The following is a 17,138-nucleotide window of genomic DNA, read 5'->3' as shown; positions in this document are numbered from 1 at the left end:
GGCAATTAAGAACAGCTATCGTAACTAGATAAAATGGTGGAGATGGTCGGACAATGCCAGATGGTAAAAAAGATTATCCACAATAAAAAAGGGGACATTCTAGATGTCTGTGGGAAATTTTGGGCATGGTGAAAGGGCTCAAGATAAACCGTGATGAACCCTATTGGTGCAGTCCAGTGGGGCAAACAGATTAAGCAAACCTTTGCTCGTAGACATTGTGGATATACACAAGGCTATAGTAGGGAGAAATTAGATCTACATTTTGATAGCAAGTCTATTGAAGAAAAGATTTGCGGACTCAACAGATCAAGGGCACTCGGACCGAATGGTCGGGCAAATGTACTGCTTCAAAGCAATCCAGAGATCTCGGACAAAATACTGGAACTCGTATTCCAGAAAATGTATAATATTGAACAATTCCATCACCCTGGCAGATAGCTATAGTGATACTGATTTATTTGAAAGGTTATCCATGCTAAGCGCCACTGAACCTTTTTGCCTAATTTTTATTATAAACGCTTCAAGTTTGGGTTGATGCTGTATGTACAAAGGGTATTTTTCAGACAGGTTTTAAAGCTAGCTTCGCTCCTACACTACCCTACAGCTGGTGGACTCCCTGATTGAGAAAGCTAAGTGCAGGCATCAGCCAGTATTGTATGCTGCCTTGGTCCACTTTACGGCAGCATTTGACTGTCGACAAGTATAGGGTGTGGATAAAATTGAAATCTTTTGGCTGCTCAGAGGGACTGTTGCGGATGATACAATTACTGCATGACAACACACATGTGCAAGTGAGGTTGTATGACAGGCAGGGGGCGCGCCCCACCCCTCTGATCCCAACAAATAAAGGGGTAAAGCACATATACTTGGCAGATCTTTCAACCCGCTTGAAAGGAGTTCAGAATCGGCCTCTCAAAGTTAGACTATCCCAAGTAGTCTATGTCGTATGTAGAAAATTTAGTTGAATTCAACCACACCTTTACTGGTATGTCGAGGACTGTAAAAGAATTCCGGGAATATGCTAAGGAAAACATTTTGGTAATTAACATGGATAAAACAATAATGATGCAAATTGCAAATAAACTTGGCATGCGCCCAAAGCTGATCTCCCCCACAGGTCCATTGGAATATGTGGAAAGCTACATGCATCTTGGGGTGGACATAGGCTCGGTTAACGGTTATGACAAGATGATCAGAACCAGGTAATAAAAGCAATACATTTTATTGTTGATTGCTAAATGTGTTAAACTAACGGCGGACTATTCCTTAGATGGCATAATTAAGCTGTACAAACAATGCTTCTGTGCTTCAGTTCCATATGTCATTGAGGCTTTGACTTTAAAAGATCTATCCTGGTTAAAGGTCTCGGAGGAAAATCTTGGGCTCAGCCCAAGCTTTGCCTGTTGAAATATTGAGGTTGTAATTGGGGCAAATATCAATGCCTGCTGTGGTTCTAAAAAAACGATGGATTCTCTATATTAGAGGTATGACTAATCCGAAATACCGTTTGTTTGATCTATTGGACAGGACTATGTCACAAAAAGCTGTGGATAAATATAGGGATTCTGTAGAGAGATTGTTTAATGCAATAGGGTGTAAGCCTGATTGGGAGGGCAGCTTTAATGAAATTAAAACGATGTTTGTTAAAAAAAAAAACTCAACTTTGGGACTGGATTTGGAACTGTGAGCATTTGGCAACTAAGAGGAAAAAAAAGCATAATGACAAAATGTTAGTTTCTCATGGTTACAAGGTCCCCCGCCACTTTTTTTATTGCAATGTCCATCCCCAATGGTACATAGAATTCTATTGTTGCTACGCATAGAACTTCCAGTAATAGTAAACATTGGTCCTCAATTGAAACTCCCTGATCCTAAAGATACTGTAGACTCTGTAAAGTTGAAAGCATAATGTACGCCACTAGGCACCTCCTCACTAAACGTAGGCACCTCCTCACTAAACGTAAGTTATGGGGACGATCTATATATGGGCCTGTTCAGACATTTTGACTGGGATTATGATGCAATAAGAAGTGGAGAGTTTTGGCAGCTCTGTCCAAATACTCAAAACAAGTCACAGAATGTGGCTTTGCACAGGGTTTGGAGTTGGTAGATTCTAAAGAATCTTTAGGCTAGAAATAGTTGGGCGGCATCAATATAGAAATGGTGAGACAGCCCAAATGAAGAAATAACTGAAGCAAGAGGAGAGGTATAAAGAGAAAAAAGGAAAGGGTCCAAGACTAAGCCTTGAAGAACACCATGTTGAAGAGGAAAAATAGACGAGGATTTACCAGCCCAAGAAACTGAGTAAGCGCGGTTCGACAGATCGGATTGAAACCAAAGAACAGAGCCAGAAAACCCAAAGGAAGGAGGAGAGGACAAAAGCAATGAGTGATTGCCTCTGTTGAAAGTAGCAGATAAATACAAAAGAATAAAGAAGAGCACTTAAAGTACCAAGCCAAAAACAGAGAATCACAGACGAAATAAGTGCAGTCCCAATAGACTGGTGAGAACGAAAACCAGATCGCAAAGGAGGGAGAATAGATGTAACAAAAATAATAATGAGAATAAACAAGATGCTCCTAGAGCTTGGAAAGATAATGGAGATATGGGCCTAAAGGTAGAAGGAAGAGGGGTGATGGGAAGGCTTTTGAGATGAAAAGAATAGTGGCATGCTTAAATGTTGTGGGAAAAGTTGAAGAAAAAAATAGAGATATTAAAAAGAGAAGCAAGGTAGGACAGCAATGAGGAACAGACCTTGGATATAAGCGAAGAGGGTATAGGATCAGAAGGAGCTGCAGTAGGATGGGCTCTAGCCAAAAGAAGCGCAGTATCGTAAGTATAAAGAGAAAGAAAAGAAGCTAAAACGGTAGATTGAGGCAGGACAAGAGGAACAGGAGAAGGAACAATAGCTGAGCGAAATGGAGTAACCTTTGGAAAAAAGCCGATTTCCGGAATGTGCACAACACATCTTTTCATTGACCAGATGACTGCACAAACATTTAAACAGGAGAAAGCATGCACATTTTGTCTACAAAAAACGTGAGTCTTAGCAAGAAAAACATTCTAACGTAAACAATGTTTGCAAAATATATTAACAGTCGAGCAAATGTGCATGCTAAATATTTCATTTTAAAACTACCTGAATTATAGTTGCTGCTTTACACTGAATCCATTTCAGTTTTTCCAGTTTCAATCTGCGAGCATGTTCCTGCGCTAAATAACGCTTCCAGTTTTTCTGAATAACGACAGTAGCAAAAATCCTTTTCTTGAATCGGCATCGATGCAAAAATCTGATCACTGCTGCTTGAATTATTTTTGCAGCTTGGTCTCTCTTCTACAAAAACAAACACACATTTACATCAAATACCCAGTATAAAACATGCAGCTGGATGTAAAATAACACCTAAAACGAGGAATTAGGAGAACCATGCTAGTAATTGCAGAAGCTAACCATTTCAAAGATTTCCTTAAATTATTTTAAATTGGCAAACTATCAAACACAGAAGGGTTCGAATTGGTACAAGAGGTTACAGCTTTCTTGCATTACATACAATATCTTACAAGTCTTTGCTTACGAAAAAGTATTGGGAGAACTCATTCTCATGCACACAAAGACCATGAAGGGCTCCTGATCGGTCACGCTCATGCATCTAGTCAAAAAGTAAAGGACTACTAACAATTTTGGCCATTACTTGGGTCTCCTTGTACCAGCGATGATGCAGTTTAAGTAAAAGCTTTATTGTCTGGCACCCAGTTAACCAGCACTCTTAACAGACACCTCAATTGACAGGTTCTGGTTAAGGAAACGTCAGATAGCAAAGTTTTGGAACCGGTTAGCAGAACAAGCAAGCCAGGAGGCTTGTCAATCAGGCTTGGAAAACAGACATTTTGGTAAACAAAATTTGTGATCATCTGATACTATTGGGTTCACAACGGTGCCGCTTTTATTGTAGATCATTGTAGCGAGGTTTAACAGTTACTCACTAGAATTACTACTATACCTCTTAGGCCATTGAACCCTTATGTATGGGATGTTCAGGGCTTTTAGTTTACAGCAACCTCCCCCTATCCCCTTTAATTTGAAAAAACAAAGGGCACATGGAGCATAGTTTAGCCTCTTCTCACTCCTCCGACCCCTCCGGTCAGTCCCCAATCACTGCCTAGGCTGGGATAATTACTGGCGTAGATGGGATTGCAGTAGGGTCTGTGGATTAAAGGGCACTGTGGATTAGGAGTAAAGTAGTCCATACAGTGAGTAATTTACATACACAAACGTCCTGTCCCCCAATATACTCAGAGTTGACTTGTACAGCAATGGCATGAAACAGTGGATGGCTGTTTCTTTCCTTGCATTTGTGGTCAGGAGCGAAGGTCAATGGAGTAACTTCTACACAGGGAAGACTTGGGCGCCGAAGTGGTCCCTCTGCAAGTTACACTGGTGGGTACATGCCCCTGAAAGGTGACAGCAGCGTCTATGCCCTCATTGAGCGGTTAGCAAGATTTTACTTATGGGGGATTTTACTTGAGCGCTGTGGTTAGGTCTTCAGGTAGGTCTTCTTGACTTCAGTATCAGTGTTTCCTTCAAGTCCATCAGGATCTCTAAATGGTAGTGTAGCATAGCAGACCAGCGTTAACTCTCGAATAGAGTGGAGGTTGACCGGTACACCACTCACTTAAATACTAAATGAGAGGATTTCCACAAACTTATTTTATACCAATATTGATATTCTTTATATATGAAAAGGCAAGAGCTAAAACAGTACACCAAAAGGAGTGTAAAATTCATAAAAACAAATGTACAAGACTGTACAGAGTATACATTTGTTCTTCAAGAATTCTTTAAGCATTCAAAAAATTATTTCTTAGTTCAGAAAATGCAGTTACAGGCAAGTTTGCTTTTCTGCTCTAGGTCAAGAAGAACTTTAGGGAGACCAAGGGAAAGTAGTTGTGTATCCAAGCAAGTCTTTTGCTAGACAGGTACCTATTGCAAATTGTCCAAACAAGCAGTTCGACGTTACAGTGGAGTTCAAGCTACAAGCCTCTGAGGAATTGCCATATGGCAAGGGTGCAAAGCCCTGTTTTTTTTGTTGCTTTTTTTCCTAGTAAAAGACAAAATTATGAATGTAATTCCATCTCCAAAAAGGGTAATCTGCTGATTAGTTCCCCTTTCATAGGCTCCATGCCAAAAGCATAATGTAATTGTTCCCGGCTGCCTCAGTAACCCGAGCTTCAGCACCTGCTCTACCAGTAGCACAGACACAAACTTGTAACCAAAGTGTTAATCAAAATGTGTATTTCGATAACGAATTTAGTAAGGTTATATACAAAAGAAATTTTAATACATTTCTTCAGTTGAAAAATATTCCATTTGTCGGGAAGCTATAGAGCCCGCACAAGATGGCAGTGGGCTAACGAAGCTCCTGCCAGTGCCGGTACAGAGCTACACATTTAATCACGAAAAAATGTCTTGATCGCTTCTAAAATGGAGAAGTAAGCATGGCAATCTTCAGGATCCGATGGAGCTCACCCCTATAAAAATCGGAACGGTGGAACCGGAGAAGCGGCCTGCTGCGGCACCCCCAGTGATACGCAGCGGTAGCCCACTACAATCGCCACAGCCGTTAGCCGGGCTGAAGGACCCGCGGTGCCCGGACACCTTGGCGCATCGTCGGCAGTACAACCTAGTGTGGGGCTCAGATAGCGGCCCCCGCATAAACAGACTGAGCGGGGCGTATGCTAGACCCCCGCCACTCAGAGTTTTCGGAGCAGGCAGTACAGTGCACAGAGGAGTTGGCAGAACAGCATACCACCAACAGCGCAAGGGGGTGGTAGGGGATATGTGGGGGCAACAAGGACAGAGGCAGCACAGTGTCGAAATTTCGAGAATGGGATACCATGCAGCTGGGGGAAGAAGTGCAAATTCAGCCACAGGTGCGAGAATTGTAAGGGAGACCATAGTACCGCAAAGTGCACCAGGGCAACGACAAACACCCTCAGGGTGAATGAGAAACGGAAGAGAGGATGAGAAGGGGGCCACGCCAGTTAGGATTGAAAACATGGAGAAGTGGCTGCAGGTTTTTCCAGACCAGGAAGCTGCAAAGGAGATCAGGAGAGGTTTTCAGGAGGGTTTCAAGATTCCATTCAAAGGGCAGGGGTCTCAGAACATCTCAAAACATCTAAAATCTGCTTTAGAGAACAAAGTGCTGGTGGGCAAGAAAATCAGAAAAGAGGTGGAACTGGGGAGGATAGGGGGCCCCTACAAAGCCCCACCATTTAGTGAATACATATGTTCACCATTGGGCCTGGTTCCAAAGAAGGAGATAGGCGAATTCAGACTGATTCACCACCTTTCATACCCCCCAGGCGCATCAGTGAATGATGGCATACCACAGGATGCGATGTCAGTGACTTACTCGGATTTCCAGGATGCAGTAGAGGTAGTTAGGAAAGCAGGAAAAGGGGCATGGATGGCAAAGGTCGATATAAAGTCTGCCATTCGTCTACTACCCGTTAACAAAGAATCACAGAAATGGCTATGTATGCATTGGGAGGGTGAGTATTTCGTAGACAGATGCCTCCCCATGGGATGCGCCATCTCATGCGCCTATTTTGAAAAGGTAAGCTCATTCCTGCAATGGGCTCTCACAAAAGAGATGGAAGAAGCCAAGGTGGTCCACTACCTGGACGATTTCTTATTTGTAGGACCACTGGGGTCAGAACTGTGCAGGGCCACAATGGGCAAATTCATGGCACTAGCAGAGGACTGGGGTTTCCCGCTGGCAGAAGAAAAAACTATGGGCCCAACACAAACAATCCAATTTTTAGGTATAGAAATTGACTCAAGAGAAGGAGTGTGCAGGATCCCGGAGAAGGTGGCGGACCTACTGGAAACAATCAAGAGCTTGAAGGGGAGAAACAAAGCGACCGTGAAAGAACTACAAGCATTAGCGGGTAAACTAAACTTTGCTGGTAGGGTCATACCACAAGGTAAAATATGCCAAAGGAGTATTGAGCTGAGAACAAGAGGGGCCAAAGAGGGCCACCACAGAGTCAGGGTAGGTGGTGGCATCAAGAAAGACATGGAGGTGTGGGGCGAATTCTTTAAATCATTCGATGGGTCAGTGATCTGGCACTCACCCATAAACGAGGAGGATAAGAGGGTGTTTACGGATGCGGCCGGGGGTTTTGGTGCAATTTTGGATAGAGAATGGTGCGCAGAAAGGTGGCCGGTAACATGGCAGGAGGCAGCATGGACTAGTAACATCACACTGCTGGAGCCGTTTCCAATCTGGGTAGCACTGTGCGCATGGGAGACCGAGCTAAATAACAAGGAATTAAAGGTTTGGTCAGACAACATGGCGGTGGTACACATGTTAAATAAAGGAAGTGCATCATGCCTGCTTGTATTAGAACTAGTGAGGGCAATTACACTGGAATGTCTAAAAAACAATGTGTGCATAAGGGCAAGGCATATTGCCGGAGAATCAAATGTGGTTGCTGACGCATTGTCTCGTTTTCAGTTGGACAGGTTCAGAGAGCTGAGGCCGGATGCAAAAAGGATAAAAACGCCCACACCAGAAAAGGCATGGGTTCCATTGAAAGCGCTGGAGGAAAAACGGTTAACTACAAGGTTAACTCAGAAAAGGAGGAAAGGCCACAGGAACAAGGACGAGTGATAGAGAAATTGGCCAGGAAAGCCCTGACGTACAAGACGGGTAAGCAGTACAAGAAGCATGCGAATAATGTGTTAACAGAATCAGGAGTACAAGATGTGGGGGAAATGAATTACCAAAATGTGTGATTTCTTGGAAAAAGCATTTGCCCGGGGTAAAAGGAAAAGCTGGGCAGCAGCACATTTGGCTGCGGTCGCATATACAGCAAAGGTGGCCGGGGTATCGGACCCAACAAATAGCCCACGGATAAGATCTGCAATGAAGGGCTGGGGGAAATTGGAAGGAAAGAAACCAGCCAGCAGAAGATCCCTGAACTTTGGGAAGTTGGTAATACTGTTACAGTTATTGCATAGCACATGTAGCAGCAGTTATGAAGCAATGTTGTTCAGGGCAGCTTTTTCGCTAGCTTACTATGGGGCATTTAGAATTGGGTAGCTAGTAGATAGCAACACGGTAGCAGGGGACGGGCTGGCTAGAAGCGACGTCAGCATGGGATCCAAAGGTATGTCAATACTGCTCAGGAAATTAAAAACAGACCAAGCGGGGGAGGGGAGAACAATAGAACTCAACTGCATCAAAGAGAAGGACCATTGTCCCAGATGCATCACCCAGGAATTTCTAGAGATACGGCCGGGAATTTCTAGAGATACGGCCGGAAGTCAGGGGGCAGTTACTGATACACACGGACGGCAGAGCACTCAGCAGGTATCATTTCCAAGCAGTGCTAAAGAAAACAATAGCAAAAGCAGGGTGGGATGCAGCAGAGTTTGGGACCCACTCGTTCAGAACAGGGGCAGCCACGTCGGCATGGGCTGGAGGCGTGGGAGCAGAAGGGGTAAAAAAGATCGGGAGGCGGAAGTCACAAAGCTTCAAAAAATACATAAGGGAAGAACTGATAGGACCTTCTCTCCCATTCACCCACGCAGATACGAGCCCCTACGAGTCGGCGTGGATAGTTGGGCATTCCTTCGTGACCGAGCAGGCAGGTGGATCGAGGAGGTCAAAGAGGGGCTGCATTTTGAGAAGACAATAACGTCCTGGTGGGGCCTCCCGGGAACGCGCTGGGAAGACATTCATGACAGGTTGTCGGACTGGATCGAGTTCAGGGACCCACCCGAGTACCTAGTAATACATCTGGGGGGCAATGACCTGGTCAGCACAAATAGGGGGGAATTGATGCGCAACATCTGTGAGTCCCTGAGGGCCATATCACACTGCTGGTGGAAAACCGAAATTTTCATGTCTGAGATAACGCGCAGAGTCTGGTATGTGGCACACAGGAGGCAGGCCATTGACACAGCAAGGAAAAAACTAAACAAAGGGGTGGCAAGATACTGTAGGAGCACGGGGCTCCAGTTTATAAAACATGGCCTGTCACAAAACAACCCAGGGATGTTTCACCAAGATGGCATACACCTATCCACCAAAGGGATGGGTGTGTTTTCAGATAACATTTTCAGGGCCCTGGCAGAGCGTGGATGCAGATGGGGGGCGCTTTTGGGGGACCTGAGCGGCCGAGGCAACACCCACTCAGGTATGGCGGCACGTGTCCGGGAACGGATGTCCCAGGGTACAGCAGACTAGCCGAGGAGAAGGCTGGGCATCTCCAATCCCTGGACACAAAGTGCCCAAAAGCAAGTTGGTGTTATTTTCTGTTGTGATATTGTGTGGTGTTATTTTCTGTAGAAAATAAACAAGCCTACGGCCATAATTTTTCCACAAACAAAACTGTCATGTTATTTCCATAGCCAGGGTAGAAGGAGCAAAGGGGAGCCCACACTACTCAGCCTAACTCAGAGGGAGGTCTGCGAGGCGGCGAAGAGGACGACAGGAATGTCAGCCCTGCGGCAGAGACAAAGGCCGCTGCCACCCCGCATTGAAGTGTATCCATCACCCACAGCCCCTGCCGGAGCAGCGGACAGACTAGGAGCACCTACTGACGAGGACCCCATCCAGTGAAGCACGGCGCTGCAGCTGGGCCAGGCAGCCTACAAGTAAGAGGGGAGGAGGAGAGGGGGAGGGTTAGGGGGGAGTCGAACGGACGGAGTGCAGCAATCATACCCAGCAGCATCAGTGAAGCAGAAGGCTACCCGTGCTAACAAGCTCAGCACTACCCAGGCTCCAAAAAGTCTGCTCCCTCATCTCCCCCTCCTAATCCCCACCCACCCTGAAATTCTCTACACGCACTGCGGTGCCCAGGGCACACAAGCCCCCTGGGGCGGCCGTGCCTAAGAGCGCCTTGGCGAGGGGGAAAGAGACTGCAACCTTTGGGGCACGGACTGGTAAATCGCACAAATACTCCACCGGCAGCCCCAGTAAAGAAAAGAAAGCACCAGACCCGCACAACGGCGGGGTAGGGAGCAGTCCGGCAAATCCTAGTAAAGGCGACAATATATCCATGCAGGGGGAAACAAACTCCGACCAACGACAGGGGGCTGGCACCCGATGCATCCCTCAGCAAACATAGGTACAGAGCCTCAGCCCGAGACGGTACAACAGCAAGGCTTAAGCCCACACTGCCTAGATCCCTCGTGAATGCCTGCAACAGCAGGCAAATGCCAGCAGCCGCCCCACTGGCGCAACTGCCGGGCCCCTGCAATGTGCCTTCTCGCTCACAAAGCAAAAAGAGTCTGTAAATATACCACACAAAGGGGGCAACGGCGCACACAGACCCGCTGGGCAGCGCTGACAGGTCTCCTTGCGGACAGCCCCACCCCCACAAAACCAGAGGGGCCACCATCCACCAAGCATCTGACAGACTGCACCATCGGCGGACCCGCAACACAACAGAGCTGCCGGTGCACTTCGGCCCCAATGCACCCCATAGGAAAAAGAGAGACCCCACAGCCGCACCAATCGGCCTACGGGGTGACCAGTGCTTAAGACCGGGGGAGCAATATCAGTGAACCAAGCAATATAACGGCTCAGCGGACCGGGGTAAAGCGGTACCCGCCTATTATAAACACCACCAAACCGGGTGAGACATGAGGACAGACCCAGAGTCTCAAGAGCCTCTCCCCCCCCGCCCCCACCAACCATCGACCAGCGCACCTCGAAAGCCAAGGACAGCAGACCGACAGGGCATGCACCAAGGAGGCCGGGTCCCAAAGCCAGAAGAACCACCCAGACATACCGCACTCACCCTTCCACAGAGGTCCAACCGGAACAAGACAGATGGACGTCCAAGCACAACTCCAGACTACACTGGCAGAAATGCAGATAACAGGTCAACGGACTCAAGAAACAAATAACACAGTCTTAGACATTAAAAGGGACCCATGACTGGCCACCAGGGGGCACACGGATGTCGACTGCCTCCGTGTGAGCTCTGCCACCGACGGTTCAAAAAGTGACCTGAGCCCCCACTTTTTGACCCTCCCCCACTCTGAAATCTAGACAGGAAATCTAGACAGGAGTAGGCCTGTGAACAACCCCTCCCTCATAGGGAAAAGACCTGAAAAAAAAAAAATTGGACACGGATTCACTCTGAAATCCGCCAGCAAAGCTCATCCTTGCCCCAACCGTCAGAGGAGAAAAAGTGAAATCTAAAGCAACGTGCCTTCTCGACAGAGCACGGACCATATCACAGACAGTGATCAACATGGTCCTGAGACACACTATAATTGGGCAACCCTTAATTCCACAAGGACGTCACTAGAAAGACCTCCGGCACCCGATCTGATATCGGTATGGCCCAAGAACACCCCGCGCTACATGCGAGGCACAGATCCGGTGCCCTTCGGGAACGCTGAGGAAAAGCCAGAAGGTGATTTTCGCCCGCCCCCAAGGACTGCTGTTGCGGTTTGGCTCCCCTGTGCCAGACCGTACTATGCCCTCTCCGGCTGGTACGCAGCAATCCCCATAGGCAGCCCAGCAAGCGCCGACCCTAATCCCGGCCAAGGCACTGCATGTAACGGGCCCACAATAACACCCAAAAGAAGGAAAAGCGCTTCAGATAATCACGAAGCGGACTCTCCCCACATTGAGTGGGGCGGCCCTAGCACCCTCCTCTGAGGCAGACTACGCACAAGGAAGAAAAATTGTGTAACAGTGCGCGAGTACAGTAGAGCCCCTGGAGAAACTGAGCCGCCCCTCCACTTTTTCTCCATCTGCAGCCACGCCAGATAAGGGCCAAACCGTCAGACACCCACCAGCGAACACAAAGGGGGCACGGCAATAGGAGGACCACATCAGACATATATGCTCAAGCCGCGCAGCCCCTTCGTAAATCGCTGGCACGCGCAGAGCACAAACACCAGATTGCAGTACTTCAGAGTACTTGCTCCCCCTTTTCCAACAGGGCAAGAGGCGAGCAACACCGACTCCTCCAATGTGAAAGGATGCCCCAGGGTATAATCCTGGAACCAATCTAAACTCATCAAATCACAACCTTAACCCTCCTGATTGTCAATACGAGCTAGAAAGCACAAAACACACCTTGGAAAAGAATAGCCCACATGAAGGAATGTTCATTATGTAACCCCTTCATTCAGTACTCTCCTTCACGCTCAGAGTGTACCATGGGGTACAGGGACGATTGCCCTAGCGATAACTCATCCAGCCTCTTCACTGCTATCGAGGTTACAAAAGAGGGCTATTAAAATACCCCGGAGAACACGGACAGGGCATTATTCTATGAAGAAGAAACAAAACGAGGAGAACACTCCGGGAAGATTGAATTTATGGCCCCTCTCACAAAGGGTCCGTCTCTAAGATGAATCGGCACTGCTACAACCCCTAGAAGATAACAATGAAGACCAGACAAAAGAGGTACCCATGAATCATAACTGATAAATTGAGACCCACACCTGGAGAGACAACCGGAGAGTTGGGCCCCCAACATCGGGGCGTGTGCCCTTCTCCAGCACATTCACCATCAGGATGTGCTGAAGAACAACTTGCCCAGGACTGCCTAGATTCACAAAGCAATCCGCACCCTAACGGTGTGCATCAGTTCTATTGGTGAAGCGGATCCACAAAACTCCATATATCAGCCAAGACTTCTCCCGCAACTTGGCACCCACCTTGACATCCCCATGGTAACGGCTGACAACATAAACGTCGTCCTGGAGGCCGCAGAGTGACGCCTCACTCCCACTGCAGTACAGTAGACCCCAACCCATCTCACCGGCGTTTACAAGGTGAAGAGATACAGTTGTAGACTAAGAGGCGGAAGCCAGAAGATAACGGGCGTTCATTCCACGGGACACCCACAACTGTAGGTGGACACCAAAGGGCAGAGTCCCTACACAAGACAAGCTCATGAGAAAGCTGAACGCGTCTTCTTATCCCAACAGTTAACCACCCCGGTGAGACATACCTACGTACACTTACCCACACAGGAGAACAGCTCATGCCGCGGAACTACTGCAATACTCCCATCACCTCAGCCACCTCCTTGGTAAAAGCGTGCCTAGCCTGCGGGGTAAAAAAGGCCAAGACAGGTCAGTCATAAGCAGCGGAGAAGATTGGGCCCTCTTCTCCACACCGAGAAGTCAAGTGCCCATAAAGTCGAGCACCCTCGCATACCCGCGCAAGACACTTGAGAGAGGCCAAGTCCCACTGGCCGCATCCAATTGAACTATACGGAGTCATACGCATATGAACATCAAGGAAACACTCGCACCATAAAGATTTTCTCCTGGAGCCCTGCAAACTGATATTCACTCAGACCCCGCAATGGCAACCTCAGGAGCACAGGCGGCAGCAACGAAAGCAGATGTGGCGGATCTACTGAGTGAAATCAAAGGTATGAGAGTGGACATAGGTGCCAAGGTAGATAAAATAACAGGATAGACAAGATGGAAGAGAGGATAGAGGAGGTAGAGCACAACCAGACCTCCCTCACCACATTGGAAGCTCAGATAGATCAAAGAATAGCGGATGTTGAAGCTAGAGAGGAGGAAACCTGCATGAAAATCGACGACTTAGAAATCCAAGAAAGGGGCAACAACTTCTACATTTTCGGCATACCAGAGAGGGAAGGCGAGACTGAACAGGACCTAAAGTGAGGCCTCCATGCACTCATGAAGCTACTCTTCGAAGATGACTCCATCGATGAACCGAAACTCGACCACATACATAGAGCAGGGGGCACTGCAGGGGGACCAAAGTCGGTCCTGGCACGGTTTCACAATTTCGCACACAAGACGGGGGTGCTTGAAAAGGCTAAATGCACAGCACAGATCCCGCTGGACAGAGCTAGGATCTCCATCTTCCAGGACCAGTTGTCTCTCACACTAGCCATTGAGAAGGAAATGCATCCCCCTCACCAAGTGGCTGAAAGACAAAGATGTGAGGTATAGGTGGGGCTACCCCGTCTCCCTCACCTTTGAGTGGGAGGGTAACACACTCAAACTAAGAACCGAGAAGGACATTCGGAACTGCACAGCCGATCTCCTCGGAGACTAGTAGGAGGAACCTAACCAAGGAGGAGACGTAGAAAATAGACAACGGCGCATCAAAGGTCCAAGAAGGCGACGTATCCTGGGCTCCAAGAAGTTCAGGCGAATGAATGCATCTCCCGGAGCTGAAGCATGAGTGTGGGTCTGCCCCTGTAAGGGGCCAAGCAATCTTTGACGACGAACTGACAATTCGATGGCTGTGGCGAAACACAACTGACTCATCACCGGCGGCCAGCAGGTATTCAGAGATGGATCAAAATAACACTAATGTACTAGATTTATGCGGAGATGAGGAGAATTAAGAAGGGGAGGGAACAAGAAGGGGACTCATTGATTAATTGAGGTTTTGTGATAGGACTGAGGTGCACTCGGTCCAAACCGGTGGACCGACTCCGGCCGGAAATGAACCAACTAGGCTGGCTCAGACGCCGTTCACGTTTCAAGGACAACGGGCAGTTACACAGTGGTACGCAAACATGTAAAACTTGGGTCTTCATGGTCACCAGAAAACAAATGCTAAGGTCCCATAAATGCACGAGACAATTTTCTGATACGTGATGGCAGTGGCTCCAGATATGTCACAAGAGCCTGCACAGTCAACGTCAAGGGACTTAATTCCCTGAAAAAAAGGTCCATAGTACAGAGGGAATTCCGAAGGTCTCGAATAGATGTGCTCTTCCTGCAAGAGACCAAATATGCCTGTGGTGGGGAGCGGAAGGTTCTACACCCCAAGTATGGGACAAAGTATTGGGGTTCTGGCCCTCTGAAGAGAGCGGGTGTGGGGATACTGGAGAGGAAAGGGATGGAATTTGATGTGTCTAAGGTCTGGTCAGATGTAGAGGGGAGGGCCTTTATGCTGGTGGATATCAGGAGAGGTCTCAAAATCACGCTGGCAACAGTGTACGCTCCAAATGTCAGGCAGCTGGGTTCATGCAGCGCGTGGTGTCGAAAATGATGCTCGAGGCTGAAGGCCATGTGATAATGGAAGGAGACTTCAATCTATGGGCTGCCGCTACCCCACAAGAACCACCCGACGCTGGTAAAACGGCGGTGGCAGAGATGATGCAGACATACAGATTAAAAGACATATGAAGGGCTCTACATCCAGACAGCACAGGTTACACCTACTCCGCACCTCATGGTACATACATAAGGACTGACTACATTTACATCACAGAAGAATTAAAGGAGGTGGTTCGCAGCTCAAAAATTAAGCCCATGATGTGGTCTCTATGGGCCTTGTTTTGGGAGCACTCCGATGCAAGGGGAAAAAATTGCACTGTAACGACTCGTTATGGAAAGACCCCGTCTTCCGAGCAGAAATGATAACTGAAATAGAGGAATATCTCAAGACGAATGATACGGGCAAGGTACCCATAAGAACGGTGTGGGAGGCGGGGAAGGCAACCTGGCAGGGGATATTAATCAGGGAGGGCGCCAACAAGAAAAAGGAGAGGACCCTGATGGAGAACAAGCTGTGAGCTGAAATAACACGCCTGGATTGGTCAGCTCGGACAGCAACTGAAGGGAGGGTGGAGAAAAACACTATTGCCAGGCAGAAAAGAGACGAACTTCGCCTCCTCGAGGAGGCTCAAGTAGTTGGAAAGCTTCAACTCCTCAAACAGAAATATTATGAGAAGGGGGATAAAGCGGACGCACTACTGGCAGCCAGGCTCCGCAGGCAGAGGGAAGAAAGATGGGTTGCATCTATTGACAAAGGAGTGGGGGATCCGCAGGATACACAACGAAATGACAACCCAGAGGCATTTGCGCAGTTCTATCAATCCCTGTATCGATCTAAAATGAAACAGGATGTAACAGAAATCAATAATTATTTGGCCGGGATAGAAATGCCTCAGTTAACAAGTCTAGAGACAGATGCAATAGATGCCCCGATTATGGCGGAGGTGGTTGAGGCCGCAGTAAAGAGGCCAACACTAGGAAAAGCACCCAGAACGATGGGTACACGGCTGGTTTCTATAAATCTTTCCTAGCCACCCCCTTCCTCAGTGAAACTGTTCAAAGATATCCTGGAGATGGGTGCAGCACCTAACTCTGAGGCTCTCATCTCGGTTATACCGACGGAAACAGCATGGATCATATCGCCCCATACCCTTGCTCAACATAGACGCAAAGATTTATGCGAGGATACTAGCGGTGTGTCTAGAGATTTATATGCCCCAGCTAATACACAGAGATCAGGTGGGATTCATCCTGGGGAGGCAAGGATCAGATACCATGCGCAAGACCCTGCACTTGATACACAAATCAAGGAAGATGACGGGAGATTCCGTCCTCCTGTCGATCAATGCAGAGAAAGCATTCAATAGGGTCGAGTGGAGATTCCTGGAAGCAGTCTTGGACAAAGTGCAACTTGGTGATAGATTGAGGAGAGGGGTAAAGGCGCAATATACATCCACTATGGCCTCAGTGTCCGTCAACTGACTACTCGAGATGGTTCTCTTTGGGCAGGGCAACGAGACGGGGCTGCCCCCTGTCCGGCAAACTGTTCGCCTTGTCACTTAAACCGCTGGCACAGGAAATCCGGGCTGATCGGTTGGTTGAAGGGTTCTCAGTGCGTGGAAGCGTATACAAAATAGCGTTATACGCTGATGACCTGTTGCACACCACAAACCCGCTAACATCCATCCCCAGAATGATAGAAATTATAGGACGTTATGGTCTCCTCGCCGGATTCAAGATTAACAGGAGTAAGTCCATCTTGTTCCCTCTTCATGAACCAACTGAGGCTGATAAGGTGAAATACGCGCCCCTGGCATTAACTATCGGAGGTGCCTCTTTACTATATCTGGGGATCAACCTAGTAAGACACCTAGACGCCCTTAATGAAGCCAACTTTTCCCACTTGAAAAATTCCGCTCCGATCTATGCAAATGGCAGAAACTCACTGTCTCATGGATGGGGGGGGAGAATGCAATAAAGATGGTATGCCTCCCGCGATTCCTATACCCTTTCCAGATGCTCCCGATTAAGATGCCGAAAACATTCTTTGGGGAAGTAAAAAAGGTGGTAGTAAAATTCCTTTGGCAGGAGAAAAAAA

General features: G+C 47.8%; 1 protein-coding gene across 2 annotated transcripts in view; it reads right to left on the bottom strand.

Moving 5' to 3' along the window:
- Positions 1-17,138, bottom strand: part of ASPM (assembly factor for spindle microtubules) — a 1,022,684-nt gene that overhangs the window by 440,857 nt on the left and 564,689 nt on the right. For both annotated transcript variants that reach the window (XM_069641523.1, XM_069641524.1), the window contains exon 18: positions 3,140-3,334. In XM_069641523.1, the coding sequence (XP_069497624.1) occupies positions 3,140-3,334 (195 nt within the window). The remainder of the gene's footprint in view (positions 1-3,139; positions 3,335-17,138) is intronic.

Source organism: Ambystoma mexicanum, chromosome 1q, assembly GCF_040938575.1.
Source record: "Ambystoma mexicanum isolate Mex_15411 chromosome 1q, UKY_AmexF1_1, whole genome shotgun sequence".
NCBI lineage: Eukaryota > Metazoa > Chordata > Amphibia > Caudata > Ambystomatidae > Ambystoma > Ambystoma mexicanum.
Note: the sequence above shows the minus strand (reverse complement) of the source record. Positions and strands in the feature narration are given on the sequence as shown.